The sequence below is a fragment of the Pteropus medius genome, unplaced genomic scaffold (genome assembly GCF_902729225.1).
Source record: "Pteropus medius unplaced genomic scaffold, Ma_sr-lr_union100, whole genome shotgun sequence".
NCBI classification, from domain to species: Eukaryota; Metazoa; Chordata; class Mammalia; order Chiroptera; family Pteropodidae; genus Pteropus; species Pteropus medius.
The window spans coordinates 1,679,188-1,700,394 of NW_024347867.1; the positions used below are offsets into that span (position 1 = coordinate 1,679,188).

General features: G+C 35.7%; 1 protein-coding gene across 7 annotated transcripts; it reads right to left on the reverse strand.

Annotated features, from left to right (window-relative positions):
* Positions 1–2,361: 2,361 nt before the first annotated feature.
* SLC35A5 (solute carrier family 35 member A5) lies at positions 2,362–21,189 on the reverse strand. Of its 7 annotated transcripts, XR_005656355.1 has the most exons (8): positions 20,969–21,189; positions 20,052–20,200; positions 16,159–16,257; positions 14,753–14,886; positions 12,141–12,208; positions 5,228–6,008; positions 3,994–4,121; positions 2,362–3,843 (listed from the first exon to the last, which is right to left on the reverse strand). XR_005656355.1 is itself a non-coding variant. In XM_039878969.1 (7 exons), the coding sequence occupies exons 2-7, from the start codon at positions 20,179–20,181 to the stop codon at positions 3,775–3,777; spliced, it is 1,281 nt and encodes a 426-aa protein (XP_039734903.1). In that variant the 5' UTR covers positions 20,182–20,200; positions 20,969–21,187; the 3' UTR covers positions 2,362–3,774. The 7 variants fall into 7 exon arrangements, 6 of the variants coding, with proteins under 6 accessions (XP_039734903.1, XP_039734904.1, XP_039734907.1 ...); XM_039878969.1 differs by lacking the exon at positions 3,994–4,121 and having other exon boundaries at positions 20,969–21,187; XM_039878970.1 differs by lacking the exons at positions 3,994–4,121; positions 20,969–21,189 and adding an exon at positions 20,798–20,962.
* Positions 21,190–21,207: the final 18 nt, after the last annotated feature.

The following is a 21,207-nucleotide window of genomic DNA, read 5'->3' on the forward strand; positions in this document are numbered from 1 at the left end:
GTTATAAACATGTTTACTCACAAACAAGAAACAAAATAAATGCACTTGAAGTAGATAAGTTGGAAAAAGAACAAAACTTTAGGTAATTGAAAATTGCACATTAACATATTTTTAAAAACAAATAAACCACTCATACACAAAATTTAAAATGAGAAAGGAAATAGAACTACATTAAAAGAATAAATTTTAAAAAATTATGAGAATGATTCATAAATTCCTATGCAAATAAATTTGAAAATCTAGATGGTTAATTTCTTAGCAAAATATAAATGATCTAGAGTGAACTAAGAAGAGGATAAGGAGGAAATAGAGAATATTGTGGGCGGAAAAAAAACAAGTACACCTGAAAAAAGTGCCAAGCCTAGGAAATTTTATTGGTGGTGAGTTCTTTCAAAACTTCAGAGAACACATAAAGCTAATGATTGAAAAATCTTTCAGGGCAATGAGGCCAATGGGCGTTGGCAGCTTGACCCCCACCACATTGGTATGGGATTGTTAAGAGATGTGGGTTGATAAATCCCAGCAGGATTAAATGCATTACTCATAATGTCAGCAGGTTTTGGTTATCTTGGTAAAGACAGGATGGTGCTTAAAGCAAGCGAAATAGCAAGTGAGGACAGAAGTTCTGCAGATCTGTTTGAGGATTTACTGTGATTCTATTTGAGCAAGATATCACTCACTAAATTCATATTTTGAATAAACATTTATTGGACTTATGGCTTTGCTTGTATTTCATTTGTAAATTTGTTTTGATTTTTGTATAGAAACGGCAAGTTTATACTTCATATTTGTATGTATTTAAATAACTGTAAAGTAGAAAAAAGGTCAACACTGAGATCTGTGAGAATTTTTTTTTCTTTCATTTTCAGAAAGTTGGCTCTAGGCTTTAGAGAAGGAAAATAACTCTCTTTTCTTTGAGTCTGACTTTCTCTGCCTCTTCTTCACACTGGAATAGTAAGTTTGTGGGGAAAATCAGGACATAGGTAAAAGGGAAAGTTGCCAAAGATGACCTGGGCAGTGTTTCATCAAGTCTTTTTGGCCTGTAGAAGGGCATAAGGAGTCCCTGCAGCTCCATGTAGTCTAATCCTGCCCACAAGCAACAGAGCTTCTACAGGGGATTCAGAGACAAAAAGCCTTAAGAGTTATAAACAAAGTAATTTTGCCCTGTGTGTTTTCTCTGCACATGGATCTTGAAACACTGTGGCAGAAGGATGCAGCTTCAGCCCATGGGATTCTGGGCTGAAGCTATCTTTCCCTCTATAAGCCACATCCTGCTTTCTCTCAAGATTAGGCACATTGCTAGAGAGAAGTTTGGTTCTAAGACCAATGACAGAACTGGAACCAGATCACTGCAGGCCACACTTGTGGTCCAACCAAAGTGTATTCAAACTAAAGGAAACAGATTTAGTACATTACTTGTAGGTTATAACTATTTAGAAGAGAATCTAAAAATAGGAAGGGATTTTAGAAATCACTTAGTCCAACTTCTATACCAAGGGAAGAATCCCTTCTAAAACATTCTGATAACAGAATCTCCCCCTAAAAACTTCAGTGATAGAGAATTTACTACTATTCTCTACTACTCTTCAGAAAGGCCTTTTCTACTGTTGAAAGTATCATTTTTCAGGAAGAGTCTTCCTTATAAGGAAAGAATAACTGTCATCCTATAACTTTTATTGTAGTTTGGTTCCTTAGAATAGGAAAGAAATCTACTTCTTTTCCACATGACAATTGTTCTACCAAGGTTACACACTTGACTTCAAGAGCACATAAGATGATAGAATATGGTTTCTAGACCTTCCAGTTTTTCTCTCTTTAAAATAGTGCCCACAAAGTACTCCAGTGCACCTAGATCAGAACTTCCCATTTTACCTACAGCTACAACTTTTTCTCTCTTATTGGTAAGTTAATACAGGTAAACCCTACTTTGGGAAAAAATGCTTTCTGAAAAGGTGGGTGAAAATAAAGTAATTGTAAATAAGAAAATCGAACTCCATGGACTAGTAGAATCTGTTATTTAATGTATTCTGTAGGCAATACCTTTGCAAAGAATATTGTACTTTTATCTGTTCTGTAAGATAAATGTTCTGGTATGCTTAATTTCCTAAAAGTGAGGTTTTCCTATATCTGATTTTCCTTACCTTTAAAATTAATTGCCATAGTGATGTAATCTTCCTGTTTCACAACTCTAGTGGGAGAGTCTATGATAAGGTGAAAAGTTTTGCTATTCTCTAAAGTCAAGATTTATTGAAAGAAAATGTTTTAAAAGTTGTTTAGATTTCTGCCTCACTCTCACTTCATTTTTTGAAATTAAAAGTACTCCACATCCCATCTCATATGACAGAGTAGCGACACAAGATACATGTTTAATAATTATTTTATTTACAAATTTCCACTAACTCTTGCTAAGTCATATTATTCTGCACATCAGATGGGTTATATAACAATATTATCTTATGTTCATCTGTATGAAAATTAGAGGAAAGAAGAGAAGAAATGAACCAATTGCATGAGAATGACATCTTAACTCACATTTACAGTGTACTGCTCTGTAAACATACAGGTCTGACAGGTAAAGCCAATTCTTGTCCTATTACCACCCAGCTGCATGACGTTGGGCAAATCACTTGTTTTCTCACTTTTAAATTATCTGTCATTTGACTTCAATACCTCAGAGTCAATTAGCTGCATGCAAAAATATATTGAAAAATACCATGTACTTGAAGTGTGAAATATTATTATAAAGTGATTATCATTGGCCTTTCTCTTTTTAAATACTATTCATACTTCAATAAAGTCATTTGTTTGCTAAATAACCCTTTCAAAAGGAACTCTTAGACATTAGTCTTACTGACAACCTGCTGTGATTCTGAAGCCAATGTCTCAACTCTTAAAAACAAGATAAGATATATAATTATCATAAGGTCTGATTAATAGCTAATAAAATGAAATAGCTTCCTCCTAGTTCTTTAAAACATAAAAATCCAAGAGTCATGAGGTCAATCTGAGGAGAAAGAAACCCACCATGGCCCGTTTAAATGATTTAAAATACAAGTGATAACTGTGGTGACTGGGAACCAATTTTCTCCTAAGTGGAAGCTTATTTGTATAGAAAAACATTGAAAGATAATACTAAAAATCAAATTCCCTATGAATTCCTAAAAAATCAAAATTCTGAGATTTTGTTTCTGAAAAATTGTTCCTTCATCAAAACATTCAGCAGAGACTACAGTGACCTCAAATCAACATTGTAGCCAAAGAGGATGGTCCTTCAACCAAATTTTTTAGAAAGTTGTGTTGCTTTCTTAACGGAAAAATGTGTACCTCCAGGGCCTCAAAATTCAAGGCACAACCTGTTTAATATTTCTGATGATAAAAAAGGGAAGACTAGCACAGAGAGTAGAACTACATAATTATGAGTATCTGTCAAACTGATCTGTATTTGTATATTTATGGGGTATGGTTAACATGATTATAAGGTTTTTGGAACCTTGGACGACAAGGAAAATAATCTGTGAAGATACTTTGTTGACTTATCAAGTACTGGGCCATTTATGTAGTCTCTATACTATTATTCCTATGTCAGTTCTTAGACCTTTTTAGCTTTTGGGTACTCTCAGCCTTGGATAGAACTGTTTAGGGAGCAGTTAGATATATGCAAAGAGTGTTAAACTTTGGAAATGTTGTTGGCTTATCAAAGTCAAAAGATGAATGCCACATATGCTGAAAATGTGAAAATAAGGTTGTGAGATTTGCCAACTATTTTGTTACCAATTATAAAGTATCTTCATCTGACTCAATGGCATTCTTCGGTTTGGTAAGTCTTTCCAGTTCTTCTCCATCCTAAAAGAAAACATGAAATCAGTAATTAATTAAAGCAAAACTAGAGATGTAGCATTTTTACTGATTAGCAAGGAGAAATCTTACTAATAAGTCATGAATTTTATTTCATTAAACTATAATCTGGTCAAATGAAATTAAATAAATACTTACGTTCTTGGAAAGTTAATTTTAGACATATAGTGAGATCATGAAAAACTGAAATGCATCTCAGTACTTGAATCTCAAAGTTAACATGAGCAAAGTAAGGAGCACCCTCTGCTGGTCTTGAAGGCAAATGACTAAAGATTGGAGAAATACAATGAGGCCTTGTTACCTAAATTGATATTCTTTTACCTAAAAAGTAGGACAAGCAGTATTATCAGACATCTGGAAAAGAATACAGTACTTTTGAACCTATACTCTGGCTGAGATCAGGGCATTTAGGACACAAGCTTCTAATTTTTTTCATCCTAAGAATCTGTTGCATCACCACTTCAGAGAAATTACTGAGAAGTTCTGCCATGAACTCTAAGAAATAGATTAATTTTCCCAAAGAATAAAATGTTCATTGTATAAAATATTTCATATTTTACGTGTTCATGAAAATTTTAAATTTAAAGCTACACAGAGGAATCTATTTCTTCCATTATTTACAACAAATATCCAACTCCTTACTTGAATCTCCAAGAGATCATTACTAATTTGCTAATAACATGACCAACAAATCCCCCTAAAACAATAACAAGCAACTGGTGAAAGGCTACTTATTCAGAATACTCGCATAAGTACTTTTCTTGAAAATATTTTCTTGTGAAATCCTCTGAAAACCACCGACTTAATGAGATAAATGCCCCTATCTGACACACTGTGGTTTATGAATAACCACAGGGGAAATTAAGGAGTCAGGCTTCATACTTAACGTTTAATAAGATTTACTAATGTTGAAGATCAATTTTCCTTATGAATGAGGCTTATTTTCCCAACTATGGTGGAGCGGAAAGAGTAATGAACTAGGAGTCAGACCTCAAGGGTTTAGTACCAGTTCTTTCACTCACAATCTGTAAACCATTTAGCCTCTCAGAGTCTGTTTCTTCACTTGTAAAACTAGGGAGACAGGACAGGATAACCTGTGAGGCATCTTCCGGCTCTGTGACTATGTAATATTCTGATGTGACTAGCACATAAAATCCTTGACTGTGATTTATACTTTTGGGCCCCTGGCAACATTATCAGGAACTCTTGTACACATAAGGAGTCCAATGAGTGTTTGTTGAATAATTTTTAAAAAGTCACAGAGATCCAATACCTCCTTTGATAAATCTGCACTAATCTATTTCTTTTCTTGTATAACAATTCTTTGAATTGGGGAAGAACAAGCAAAAAAGCAGTATCCTCACAAACTTACCCCACTTGAGCGCTCCCAAAGTCGGCCACTTAGATCTCGGATCCTTTCTTGCCTAGGTGCAAATTCCTTATCTTGAGTCTTGCTGGCATTATAAATAAATATGGAAAGAAGAACTGACGGGGCTTCTAAGAAAAACTCCAGGGAGGGTTGAAAGTCAAATACCAGGACAGACACTGTTGTGATGATGACAGTGGTGACCTGGGCCATCAACACATGGAACATGTTGTCCAGGAACTTCAGAATAAAAGCCACTGAGAGGCCCTGGAATGCAGTTACAAAAATAAGTGCTGCTGAAAATGCATTGTGGCCATAAAAGAACCCGCAGTTCTTAATCTGATCACGGTTACTGCTCTGAAGGCCCAGAGTCAGCCCATTAAAAAGTATGCCAAAGAAATAGAGTTTGCTGTTCTGTATGAAGATGCTTTCAGTGAGCTGGTTCCCTTCCTTCAGTATCTTTTCGTTATAGATATTGGCCATTGAAGAAGTAAAACACTGGACTATAATGAGAATATGGCCCAAGCCAAGACGGATGTGACTGAAAACCCTGGCTGTCGTGTTCCACTTAGCATCAATAAAAGTCCACTCCTTAGCTGTGCAATTATCTCTTCTGGGACACTCACTTCTGAAAAGAAGGCAGGAATTAGATGGGCTGAAGAAGGCATCATGATGAAACCCATGTCCTGCCAGGTTATGCTGTGAAGTTTCAGTCCCAGCAGTGAGGGACACAATAGATAAAAACAGAATCAGGAGAGAAGCCCACTGTATCCAGTTTAGATGCCTCCTGTTCAAAGATGAAAAACAAGATTTTACTATTGGTTTTCTCCCCGCTTCCACATCAACTGTTTATAACTGAAAACTCAAAAACACACTTGAGTACTCTATTGAATGAACTGTATCCGTTTTTGCTAGGATTCTCAATTCAAGTTCAAAAGAAACATGTTAGTGTCTCTGCTTCTTAAACTTGATACTTTTATTCACTTTTATAATTGTCCCTTAATTCCATTCAGTCATTTCTCCTCATTGTAAGTTTTCTTTTAGCTACAGGTTTAACTAAGCCTCCTTTCTACTTCCAGAGCAGATCTTGAACCTTTGGAGCAATAACTTTTTATCTCACTATAAAGTAAGTTGTAGTAGAGATTCTCAATCTGGTTCCTATGAACCAGAATGGGACGAACTTCAGATATCCCCGAATCCTTGCAGTGTGTGCCAAATCTTCTCTATAGGCGAATTCTCAGCCTTCCCCCTACCTCCAGAAAACCCCTGAAAGCTCTGTCAAATTTCAAAGGTATCCATGACCCAAAAAAGATTTAAGGAGGAACCTAGCTCCCAGAACCATGACCTAATCATAAAGCATTTCACAGTCAAATACTGTTTGATAAGGCAAGGGAAAAAACTATTTTTAGTGTTTCATTTTACAAATTCTTAACAACGCTTTAATTATTTTGCCTAACAACAAACTTGTGATATATAGAAGACATGCACTATTATTTTTCCTTTTTTTTTGGATTCATTCAGCTCGACAGACATTTAATAAGCAGTTACTATGTGCCAGGCACCCTGGAGAGATAAAGACTTGATCTCTATCCTCAAGGAATTTATACTTTAATAGGGACAAAGCCATGAAACTAAATGATGACAATATAATGTGTGACAAGGGACACATGCAACAATTGGGGTACACTGAGGAAAGAACACTTGAATCTGTAAACTGAATCAGGTATTGCTTCAAAGAAGAAATGACACGAGCTGAAAGATGAAAAATAAACTTAAGTTTGCCACGTGAAAAGGAAGGTGGTGATATATCCAGGCAGAGGGAATAATCTATGCAAAAGCAGCAAGAATGTACAACGTTGACTTAGGTAAAAGGAGTAACTGACTCAGGCTGGGGTAGAGAGGGAGGCCTCTAGGAAGAACGATATCTTCAAGTCTGAAGATCAATTAGTAAAATGAATAGAGGGATATGGGGCGGGAGAGAAAATAACATAAGCAAAGGCAGAAGTGTAAAGAAACAGGTGAGAAATACAAGTGACAAGAATTTACTAACATTTATTGAGCATCTACTATGGGTCAAGCAACTCCTGTTCTAGGGGAGGAAACAGTGTTCAGAGTGGTTAGCTGACTTCCTGAAGGTCATGCATTTATGAAAGAGCAAAGAAGGGACCTAAGCCATGGTTTTGTACATCTTCCTTTTGGACAAATGCATCTCTTAAGTAATTATGAGTTCCCATAATGCATATATATGTATAGGATATGTGTCTGATTTCACCAATGCTTCCATAGAGCTTCATGCTATAAAAATGTTAAATGAAAAGACCAGCCTAGATAGCAGTACACCTGTGTACACTATCACGTCTTCTTGTGTGTACTCTCCCAAATAACCAGAGCTAGCACTTAGTGATGGGGAGAGCATAGCCCTATGATATGAAGCCAGAAACTGTGACTTAAGTCACATACATTTCTGAAGGTGCAGCTAGTGCGCACTGAGTGGTAGAAAGCAAATTGAATGGAAACAAAAAAGTCAGATGAAAAATGGGTGTCCAATTTATAAAAATCATTATATAACCAGTTATTGTATATCAAGACAAATGAGGCAATGATCTGTATAGTTCCTTTAGAAGTTTTCAATTCTGACAGCCATAGAATTTCCACTAATAGTGACATTGAGAAAAAAGAATCTAAGGTAACAAAGCCCCAAACAAGCCAAATAGTACTTACTGGAAATAATTACTCATTCGAAGTAATGTTCTTGGGAAGGTAAAAATTCTTAAAGATTGGGCTGAAAATAATAAATTTTCAACCAAGAAAATAAAGTTTAATAAATTATCCTGTAAAGATAATTGCAGATCCTGAAGATCTGCACTTACAAATGACTGACAGTGCATGGAAGAGTTTATGCCTCAGTTTGGTGTATACAACAGTAGAAACTCACTTAACTGATCTCTCCACTGCCCCAGTAAAACATTCAGAACACTTGCAGCTAGAAGGCTACTCTACCTGAGGGCCTCTGCACTCAAGTGAACTGTCTGCTCACAAAAAGTCTTTGCTCCTAAATGTGTTTTTGCCAGGTGACCTCATTTCTGTAATGATGTATTTTAATGATTATTAAATGATAAATTATAAGTGAAAGACAGGATTGCTGTCTTTTTGAAAAAAGTAAGTTGAATGAATGCTTTAGGAAAATTAAAGGTAAATAAATCACTCATAAGATAAAAACTGCCTTCTAATTAGGTATAGGCGAACTTATTTTATGACTAGGAAATGAATAAAACTCTAGAAGAAACTACTTTAAAAGTATTTTAAAGGATTTGCCCCATTTTAAAGAAACTGAAACCATAAATCACAAATGATGTATAATATAGATTCTAGCAAAAAAGCAGCAAAAGAACTCCAATCAGCAAACCCTATACATACTCAAAGGAAAAGTCTTAGCTTTTCAGCAAAAGAATGGACACTTATATATCTTAAGTAAAACTGTTTAAAGTACATATTTTTTTTAATGATTTCCCACTTTCACTTTGAGTTTCCCACACAATTAGGTCTAAATTGTGTCTGATAAGAGCTTCTCTGCCATATTTGGTGGTCGCAAACCAATACAATGAATATAATGTAAATATAATGTAATATAATGAATATAAGTGTAAAGATGTAATTTTTTTCAAAAAATGGTACGTAACACAAATCTTAGTAGTGCACAGAGAGTGACCAGGGGCAGATTAATAACGAGAAATTATAGAAAGTGAACAAATGATTTTGGAGAAAAGCTTGTATACTAAACGGCACTTTCATTTTTTTTTGCTGGTTTAGAGAGTAACTTAACTACCATACCTTCCAAAACACCAGCATGTTTCAAAATGTGTTTTTCAATAATTTTTTCCCCCATAGCTTCTCTTTGAAGAAATCAGAGAAACACATATATTCTTTAGGTGAAAATAAGTACTGGTCTTAGTAATCTTTTGCCTCCAAATCTCAATGTTCAGGTTGATATTATTTCCTAAAGCCTAAGCAAACAAGATCATACAACTTTGCCAAGCTTTAAGAGCAGAGCAGCAACGCCTTAAGGCATAATGCCTGCCACCAGTTTCTACTTGGAACCAGTGTCAATATTTCAAAGGACAAATCTATACATTCACATGGGGTTTCTCTAGAAAAGACAATAAGACATATCCTGGGATGGTGATATTTATCCTTTTCGCACTTTCAAATTCTTCCAAGTAATTCTTGCATTAATCACTAGACTTTTTTTCCTACCTGTGTAGTCTTATATTCTTCAGCTGTACGGGAAGGATATTTGATGGCTCTGCTATAGTCAAGTATAAGACAAGAGCTATAAGGTTCCAAATAACAAATGAGTTACTTATGGCAAACAAATTAAGAATATGTGATAGAACTCAAGTTGCTACTTTTAGGTCAAAATTTTATTGCCAAGGGCAAAAGGTTCACAAAGAGTAGATTAAATGGGGGGCGCAGGGAAGATAACATATATCACCAACAAAAAAATCAAGACAGAACATGGATGATTTGGAAATGTAATAATAAATAGTACTTAAAAGTAATTTTTATAAGATTATTAGATTATCCTATTTTAGCTCTACTGTTTAGACTAGTTTCAGTGTCGACCTGTGAATCAGTTAAATTAGGACCAATCTGGGAGCTAAGTCAGTGCTTGTAGAAATAAAAAAGTAGGCCATTTTTCTTGTTTCTTTAATATAAATAACTTCCAAGGAGTCAAAACAGAGAGACAGGAACCACAAAGCAAACATGTCTAAGAATCAATACTATTGCTCTGAATATTAAGAGGTAAAATTTGTAAAAAAATTTTTTTTGGACTTTAGTTTTTAACAATGTTATAATTACACTAGCAATAATACCATTAATATTATAATAGTATTAAAAGCAAACATGTAAAGTTTACAGTACAGATTTGGATTTGGTTACATAGAGCATTGACTTTCTTAATTGTTAAATACTTAACAGTTTAACAGAGTCACCTTTGCCCAAGGTGGTACTCTCTGCTGGAAAAGGGGCAGATTATTTCAAATTGGTCGCTCTGCCCTCAGCCATGTTCACCCCATACACTCCCTCCTATATAGTCAAAAGGAGCCACCCAAATGCAGCAAAATGCTTAGTGGTTCTGGGCTCCAAGAATAGACTCAGCTTGGAACAACTCTATTGATGAATGGGCAATAACTACATTGCCTCATGGGTCAACATGGGGTCAAGTCAAAATAGGGAAGAAAGTGCTTGGCACTGAAAAGCCCTTAAGTGTTTCTTCATTACTGCCTGGCTGAGAACCTCCCTTTGCCTACAGAGCAGTTATGATACTAGAATACACAGCAGCTGAACCAGTCCTGGGTAGGTAGGACCTTTCCAAGTGGCCCCTCATCTCAGCCTCAGAGTCATGCTTCATGCTCTTGAGTCAAACTACTGGCCAACTTCGAGTCACACAATATACTTTATATCTTCTCTTTCGTAAATTCAGTTTTAAACTGATGTAATTTTGACATCATACATAATATGTTATATATTATATAATAACTTAAGTATATCATGTATAGTAATAACTGTCATTTCAAAGGAAAAAAAATTTCATTTTATAAAAGCATGTTTTTGAGACCTTTGTTCCCTTATTAAATAGCGAAGATTTTATTATGTGTCAGAGCCATCTTCTGTTCTTTATGGCAGTGTATTTCAAAATTATCACAGGAATCAATATAAAATTTTATTGCTTACATATATTTTTTCAGAATCCAAATTTTTATCCTATTAAATAATTTCATGTTGACTTTAGACTTCAAAATATTTTTGCAATAGCATTCTGTAACTTGCTAGTTGAACTATTTTCCCAATTCATAAATAAAATAAAGAATATGACACAAAAGCAAATTTCATTGTACCGTAACATTTAAATTGTATGACATGTAATGTGCATTTTTTTCCTATCTCTTACATCAACCATTAAATTGAATGTTTCCTCAGGGTAAAAGAAAATCTTTTAAGAATTCCCTATAATTTATATATTGAAGACATCATGAATTCAACAAATATTTACTGAGTGCCTATGTACCGACCCATTCATCCTGTACCCATAAATCATGAAAAAACATGCTATGACATAGTACGCTGAGAAACAAGAAATTAAATATAAAATTAAAAAAAAAACAATCACAACAAATATAACAAGAAGTTAATTTTATTTTCTTCATCATCATCATCACCATCACCATCACCATCATCCTCATCAAGTAACAAATCAAACTGGAGTTAAGGGCCTAGATCCTGTATCATCTTAGGATATTCTGGCCTTTGTTTTGCAGCAGAGCCTATATACTTCAAAAAGTTGATTTTATTCAAAGGCCTTCCTGAAGATAGGAAAGACTGGTGACAGCAGTTTGAAAAGTTTTAAAATCTATCATTTTCATTAATTGTAATTCTGACTCTATTTCTCATATAAATTCTCTGCTAGTTAGAGCTTAAACCATGTACTCATCTCAAGGAATTTAATAAAGAATTTGCCACTCTTTATCATCTCAAACTCCAAATAACAAATATGTATTAATCTTAGGAACTTCTTAGTTCCCTGTTAGTGTATCAAGATCCTGCAAGGAAAAAATACCTCATGAGTTCTTTGTTGAAAATCTAGCACTAAAAATTAAAATACTTATAACTCAGTCACTTATCTTTTTTTTTTAAATGCCAAGAAAAAAACATTTGAAACATGGAATCATAGAGATTTAGACAGGCTAGCAATGGAGCTACTTTCCAGATGGGATAAGCAACTCGCCAATACACAAAGCCAATTAAGAATAAAATCCTGGCCCTGGGATTTGGAGGGTTCAGTGCTCTGGGTATATCACTTGAAACAAGGCTGTGCCATTTTAAAGCACGATATATGCTTTCACAACAAGTTACTTACTTCAGCACTATCCTGAATAGAAGAGCTGTTGTTATAATGCTAAAATTTGAGAAGATAACAGCCATGGCCTAGGAAGAAAGAGAAGATACAATTACAATCCAAATAAAAGTACTGACCTCAGAAATCTCTCAGCTTGGTGGTTCATCTGACAAAAAAAGCTCTTTGGTCAAAAACCAGAGGGGTTATGAGGGTAGCTATTTCACCAGAGGATTAAATTCCATTTTTATTGCTTGTTAAATTTATGCAGATATGATCAAATTATTGTACAGGCTTTTAAAATGTGTTGAAATTCAGCAAATGCCTGTGTAAATAATCTCTATGTGCAGATCTGGAAATACTTACAAACTCTTAAGGTTTAGGTCTGAAATAATAGTTACCATGCTTATAAAGCATTCTTTTTTAAGCTTTCCAAGTGTTTTACAGCCTTTTCCTTTTAATACTGTTTCTATGGGTAGAGAGAAGGCAAGTTCTGTTAGGTCCATTTATACATTAAGATAATTGAGATATAGGTTTTTAAACATCCATACTGTTGTAGGAATTGAATCAATTTTCCTGGCTGAACTGTAGTGACTCAATACCAGTGATCTGCTACTAAACTTATATCTGACATCCTTTGGATTCATTATTCATATTGTTCTAAACACTTAGAAATATGTTAGCCAGATTTTATAAAGGTTTGTTTTTGTTAATTCATTCATATTTTACATATGAGAGTATTAATCTGAACATGTATATACATTCTGGCTAGAAAGTATGAAATTTCATTGCTGATTACCATAATTGGATCTGACAATTTTAATAATTTTTAAAAATGAATCCTATTGATTTAGTTCACCCTGCCTTCCTTCTTGCTGCCACTTTAAGATGACTAAACCCCAAAGGGTATCAAGTTTTATATAACCAGCACACATGATATTATGCAGCTGAATTAAATAAAGAGTAACTCCAATAACAATTAGCAAAAATCTCAAGAACACAATGTTGTTTTTCTATTAAATTTTTATGGAAACCACTATTTTAAGGTTTTTCTCAGTGTCCTTTGTAGATAAATGCTTGTGAACCCCTAGCTAGGAGAAGAGTAAGAAGAGGTGAGGAAAGTAAGTGGCTAGTAAGAAGTGGTAATAATGGCAGTGCAGATGCACCTAACAAAGCAGCCTTGCTGGTCTGATGAATTCTGAAAACTCTTTCCATGCAATAGTATAAAAAAAAACAAAACACCAGAGTTCTTTGTCTCTAAACTTCCATGCATATATACTTAATTTTTTTCCAACTAGACTTGGGCACAGCAATACATAGAAAAACCCATGACATTTATTTTGTAATGTCTGTGGTTGCATACAATCAGGAAGGAAGAGAAAAGCAACAAGATGGAAGAAAAAACAGGAAGTTGCAGTTTTGCTTTGGCACCAGGGATGTAGGAAAGGGATATAAATTTAGAGCTAATCTGTTAGATACGAACAAAACACAACGACTATATATGTATTGAAGGTGAATAATTATGTTGTTGGGTACAGGATCTCTCAGATGTGAAGAAAAAAGTGAAGAAAGAATTTAGGAGAGGACACATTTTAGGGAGAATGAACACTTACTAACAACATGAATCACAGAGCTGAATGAAACTTCAGGGGATCACCTGGCCGAGATCCCTACGTTAGAGCTGGTATGGTAACCTTATTCTATTTCACAGTTGGGCAACCAACTGTTAGAGCAGTTGGGGCTTGCCTAGTTACATAGCTTCTAAATTGTGCAAGAGAATCAAAATCCTGTTTTTTACTACAGTGCTCTATTAATCCTTCTTTTGTGTCTCATTCGTAAACTGATTTGGCTATATTTAAGAGGCTTCACATAGAGGACTAGTGCCAATAAAAATCCTATTTATGATCAAAGTCCCTGAATTTCTTCTTTAAAGAAATTTATGACACATTTTGGCAACAATGGCAACAGAAACCTTTATTTTGTAAAATATTAGGGGAAAATAGGCACGTGACCCATACCGAGTAACAAGTACGAGCAAAAGACCGAATTTTAATTCTGATTACTAATGACTCTCTAAATTGACACGGAGGATGCTAAGAGAAATGAGATCTATTCCTAGAAGTATCAGTTATAGGTAGCATTTAGAGTTGCGAAGATACTGCCCTTAAAATACTTGGTTAAATGCCTGGACTAACAGAAAAAGAAAATCATACAAATACATATAAACTACATTAAAGCAGGTTATGAAAGAGTGGTGCAAGAGTATATAATTTTCTGAGTTCAGTCTTCTTGGAGGTCCTGGATGCTGAGATTAATATTAGAGGCTGGTGACCACAGGATGGCTCAGAAAACAGGCAGATTGATTAAGATTACAAAGAGAGATGGTACCAGATTCATTGGCCCGGGAACAGAATAGTCAGCACAGTTTAAGAGAGCAATCTTTAACAGTGAGGGAATCTGGCAAGCAGATTGGTAAGTCAATACACAGATGATTCTGGTCAAACCTCACGAAGGCCAGTGAGGGCAATGAGAAACTAACAATGACAAAGAAAATGATTAAGGAAAAAAAAAAGATTAACTCTGAAATTCATTTCTCTGTGTTTTCCAATGCTATCTTCTTTGTCATATTTACTTACAGGCTGAAGATAGGAAAGGACATAGAAGACAATCAAATTATCCAGGAAATAAAGAAAGGCTGGAATGGACCACTTCATGAAATTAGAGAATTCCCTCCAGGAAGCACATCTCAAATTTCTACTTTGATGATTTTCTAAAGAAAGAAATACAGCAATAAATAAATGATCTTGATGAGAATGCCCACATTTTTAGAGACAGTAAATTATATCTAATTTCTGACACAATTTTTTAAAAGAGGCTTTTCAGAACTTGCTTTCATAAGTGATTATTAGCCTTAAGAAATCAAAGGCAATACAGGATTTCATTATTGCCTTTCTTCAACCCACCACTGTTCTTCATTACTGACAATCAGCAACACTTTAGGATTACTGATTTTCCTAATTCCTGTTAATTAACTTGAGGTAGAAATATCATTTAAGGCAACTCAGGATACACGTGTGGTTTCATGTAGTCTTGTGAGAGCATAAAGCCAAGTGAGAGATCAATAAATTAAATTAAAATAAGTAGAAAAAGATCAAGCTTTCATGCTGGGATTTTTTCTCCCCTGGGGCGGGGTGGGGAATCAAGAAAGGGAGATACTAGATGAAAATGTGTATGTAGGGAAGTAGAGAAAATTAACTTTTACTAATCCTAGTATGAGTTACTGTCCCGTTTCTAGAGTTCCAAAAATTTAGGAAGGCACTATATAAAGAAGATGAAAAGATATCAAATAATTTAAGTTTAAGTCCTCTAAATAACACATGAATTTCGTATTAGGAAATGTAGTCCACTAATTGGAAACTCTGCACACATTAAAACTTTTCAGTATGAAAAGACATCCTCTTGGACAAGCCCTTTATTACTCTGATTTCTGTTTAACCTCATATGGAAAAGCAGATCAAAGTTGTAGAGAGCTAAGGCTCAATAATTGAAAAACTGACATGCAGAATCACAAAATGCTAGACACTTTAGATTTGAGGTAGGAAGCTCAGAAAAGTTAAAATAATTTGCCCCAGAGTACAGTCTCTCTGACTCCAATGCACCAGGCTGCCACCCTTGAAGGAACAGGGGACTGCTTTGCAATATGCTACATAATAAGTCAGACAGGAGTAATGTAAAAAGTTCTGACTTTGAATAAAAACTAACTCGCTGTGTGACCTGTCACATGAACAAGCCATGAGGTAGAGCAATGGACAGGACACTAAGAAATGTGGGTTGGAGTCCTAGCTCTGTCCCTCCTAGCCAGCAGTGCATAACACTTGTTCTTTGAGCTGTTTCGCCACCTGCAAAACATGGATAATCATACTTGTTTGTATTTTGGCATCCTCATATACAAAATAAATGTGCTAGACTAAATGATATAAAATGTTCCTGCCAGTTCTAAAATTTTTTGATTCTATAATTTTTAATAAGTTTCAAGACTCACCTTTCTTTATAACCCAGAATGACACAAGCACACAGAAAACTAGCTTCACCAGTTCTGAGCACACATTCACAGTAGTGGGAAGATAATCATATTTATTCTCTGAAATGTAACAGAAATGTTTAACTATAAATTTTGCTCCATATAATGCTTATATACAGTTAATAATTTAGAGTTGTTTTTAAACTTAAAAGCCGGATTTTAATACTGGTTATATTAAACTTCATCTAGTTGGCTCTGCTCTTTTGGATTTTTTAATCAATTCACCTAATGTATTATCTATCCCTACCCTATTCGGCATTTTATTATCCTTGAATTTGATAAATATGCCTTTCAGGTTTTCATCCAAGTTGCTGATAAATACGTTGAGTTGGCTAGGGCTATGGGCAATGAAAGCTTTGTGGCATGGCACGAGAGACTACCTTCTAAATTGACTATTAACATTCAGGGCCTGACTCCTCAAACGGCTATGAAGTTGTCTGGCTACATCATTACCTAGCTCATGGTTCCTCTTGAGACACTTGTTGGCCTTACTAAAATCAAGGTACACTGTGATATTTCCTTAACTCAGAGTTTCCCTTTTTCATATCATGGCACACATAGATAACAACATTTGTTTGGCACTGTGGGACACAAGCTACATTGGGGTAAAAGAAGGAAGTTATTTGAGGCAAGAAGCAACTTGTGCAGGGCTCTGGCTACTTCTAGGGCACAGAGAAAATTTTCTTACACATTCAAAAACCCATTGATGAGTTGGAAAGCTATGTCTTAACTTAAAAGTCAATCTAATTTTTAGGAAATGAGGTTTGGTTAGCATGCCTTGGTCTTAGCTGTTACCTTTGCCTTTTCTCCATGTTTACAACCAACTTGCTCTATTAATTTTGCCAAGGACAAACATCAACTTTATTAGGTCCTATTTTGAGAAATGTATTTTCCCCTCTTTTGAAAACATTTGCTTATTTCCCTTGGTCATCACATTAAAAATCGAAACTGGCCAAGCACAGAAGAACACCAACTCAACATTCTTTCACCCCAGAATACCCTTTCTTCCTCTTTTCTGTTTCCCCTGACCTTCTCAACCTAAGCATAATAAATTCTTTATTCATCTCTGATCCTGTAGCACCATCTGTCAATCTCTATAATAGTACCTCTCACATTGCATTAGTTATTTTTTATGTGTGTATCTTACCCTGAGAATGTAAGCTCCTTATGAGAAAAAGACCATTTTAGTCATCTTCGTATATCTGGCAGTTAACGATGTTCTGCTCTTAGTAGGCGCTCAATCAATGTTAACCTGAATTTAGCTATCTGCCTGTTAAACTTTTCCCTCCTCCCTTTTCTGAGCTCAAAGCTAGACTGAAATCACATTTTACTATCCTCTAATAATACTTCACATTGATCTCTATCATGATACACATGTGAGCAAACATGCACCTACATCAGTGCTCTTTAACTCATACTTGCTCTATTGGTTTTTTTTTTTTTTCTTGTATTTCTATCATGGTTGATCCCAAACTGTGTCTCAGTATCATGTGAAACCTCCCTCTACTCACCTTCTGCCCATACTCACATACCTTATCTATATTACATCCATCCTTACTGATTTCCTGTTAGTCCCAAAGAAAGGGGTCATGGCCTCACTATTCAGACATTCACCCCTTTAAAATATTCCCTTCTCTTCAGGGACTTTGTTCTAATTAGTAATTCCTCTGGCTTCGGTATCTCCTTTATTCTTCTATTAACTGGCTTCCTCCCCTTGGCCTATAATATGCTCAAAAGTCTCCCATCTGAAAAGCAAAACACTATATAAGATCCTATCCCTCCAACAACTATACTTTCTCCTCTAAAACAGTGTCAACATTCATTATCTTCATTTTGCCCACTCTTCATTCAGGTCTTGTCCTCAAGTAATCTCACTTCTGATCCCACCACTGTACTCAAACTACCTACTTTCTGAGATTACCAAATATCTTCTAATTATTAATTCCAAAGGGCATGTTTTAATCTTTATTATGTTGCAATTCTCTCTGTCTTCAAACATATTCTTTCCCTTCTATGAGTCATGTGCATTTAGTTCTAACAATTCCTTCTTAACATCCTTCCGAGTGTCAGGATGCCTGTTCAATGTTGGCTTTCCTTGGTTTTGTCCTTGGCTCCATTTCTTCATTTTGCATGCTCACCTTGAATGGGCTCTCTGTTCCTAGAGTATTAAATGTCAATATTAATGTCTCCAAATCTATACTCTGGAACATTTCATGCTCACTAAACACATGCATATGAATAACTACCTCCTATTTATTCATTTAATTGGCAGTTCCTGCACACGTGTGATGTGCTAGACATTGCAGGATACTGCAATGAACAAGCACACAGCTCCTGGCCTAAAATTCTGTAATTTCTCTGAATTCTGCTCTTCCTCCTAATAGTCTACATCTCAGCTGAGAGCATCATCGATCCACTTAGCACTCCAAACTGGAAAAATGAGTTATCCAATATTTCATCTTTTAATCTCTACATTCAATATATTCTCCAACTTCTGTCTTTTCTATATTTAGAATATTTTTTTAATCTATTTTCTTTTTTGTCCCTACTTCCAAAGTCTTGGTTAGTCTTTATCATCTGTGGTTTGAATTAGCAATAACTCCCTAAATTTGCAATATCCTTGCTTCCAGTCTCTTCCTCTTTAGCACATCCTCCATCCAGCTACCATGTGTCTTTCTCATTTTACCCTCCTGTTTATATCCTTCAATTATTCCTAATCCCCCAGACTCTAGGGCCTAGATAATAGGCCCAGATCCTTAGCATTGCATATGAAGTCCTTAACTATCTGATCATTACTTCTCTCTCTGGCCAAGCAATCCTTCCTTGCCGCCCTCCTCGCCCCCCCACTCAATCCCCACTTTCGAATCCTTAAAGTTTTTGCTCAGTAATTCTGAACTACATGTTCTCACAATCCATTCCTTTTAATGCATCTGTTCATTTTTATAGGCTGTTGCCTCTGTTTTGAATATTCCTGACTGACTTGTAGTCTTGTGGATCAAGTGTTATCTTATCATGGAAGTGATCAGGGAAGTGTTTCCTTATCTATTTGCACTCCACATCATCCTCTCCCAGACAAAATATACCACTTTCTACTCTGATCTCTGCAACTTTGGTATATAACTGCATTTATTACACTGTATTTTCACGATGTACTTACATTTATGTCTCCCCTAATAAACTGTGAGTTCTTGAGAACAAGCTCTATGTCTTATGCACTATGAATCCCTACTAATACTTCGCCTAATGCCTGGCAGATAACTGCTAAATGAAGTAGAGACTAACATACACACCTGACTTCCCAAGCATACCATTAAAAGTCATGATGTCATAATTTTATGTGTCCTCATAACTAGTGAAAGGGTCTCAGTACAGTTTTACACAATTAAACTGTTTAAATACGAATTCTTATATTAAAAAAATAGATTTCTTGAGCACACATTTATCAAAGCTAATAATCTGTACTGTCCACTGATATAGTAATTAAGATAGTACCTCATCAGAAATGCCAAGTGAACAAACAGATATATCCTCTTGTTTATTTCAAAATAAATTATAATTATACATATTGCTACGGACAGAAACACTTGTTGATTAAAGCAAGTCAGATGTTATGATCTATTCTGTAAAGGGTTGGATCCTGTACTTGACCGATCCAAATTCTACTCAACATCAAACATTTTTCTTGCTAAGGAATGAAAAATTAAAGAATCAAATTTAAACATTCTTTATCATTCACACGAAGCTGAGTGCTTAAAAGGGTATTACCCCATTTCGTACACAAGGAAAGTAAAGACAGGAGAGATAATGTGTGATTAGATGGAAGTGCTCCATCCATATTCCAAGTCTTAACTTACCTTCATTGGCTGAATATTTTACCAACAGGATTCGACTTGAGCTTAAAGCAATGAATATGGCCCCTAACAAGAATGTATACATTGTTGACAAGGAGCATAACATGGGATGACCACAGCACTTTCTTTCCATTCCACTGTTTTCCAATTGCCTTAAATAGAATAATAAATTCATGAGCAACCCTGCTGGCAGAGTAAGCATAATGCAAATACCATTGATTTGTGAAGGACAGAAAAATAAATTTTTTAAATGTTTGGCTATGGCTGTTATCAAACCCAAGAAAGTTGAGGAGTACGAGAGAAACTATGGAGAAAGGAAATGAAAAAGACTCAAAATCTGATAAGAGACAGAAAAGGCAAGGGCCAGATTAGAAGTGTAGCAGGTAAGTAAATGACACTTTGAGACTGCAGAATTCTGCAAAAATGCATTTAATTTCCATTTCTATTAGCAACTTTGCTCTAGAATAAGAGAATTTCAGACTTTTCTTTCTTTCCTCAGCCGCAGCTCTTCTCTTTGAGAAAAAAGAGCTTACTTGGAAAGTTTTCATTACACTGCTGTTAATTTATGCTTAACTACTGTTAGAAGCAGAAGAGAACTTAGAAATCAATGACTCTAAGGCCCTCTTTTCATAGGCTGAGAACACTAAATTCTAGGCCAGGTAACCAACTTGCCCAATCTCCCAGTGTAGGGAGAGTGCACAGAGCCTGGGGGATTGGTGTGATGGACTTGAAATGCCAACATAACATACCCGATGGGCGCAACGTAAAGGGGCCAGAGACACCACTCCTACACCAGGAATGCAGGTTTCCCTAGACCGCCAGGGAAAAGCCTTCTCGTCACACATGCGCAGTACAGAACTCATCTGGCGTGCCCACCCCTCATACGCACGCGCACTTGTTGGTCCGCGGGGCGCGGTTACCTCAGTCTCGCCAGAGGGTTTCTACTGGAAGGACGCACATCCTAGAGTTGAATCAGTAACTGTCTAACTGAGTAACAACAGCAGCAGCAGCAGCAGCAACAGCAGCAGGAGCTTTCAAGGTTCATAGGCAGGGAAGCTATGGGAGAGAAAGAGGCAAAAATGCCTCTGCCCCCGAGCCTCCTATTCCGAAACAAAAAGCACAATAACGAGCCGACTGGAGTCCATTGCGCAGGCGCGCT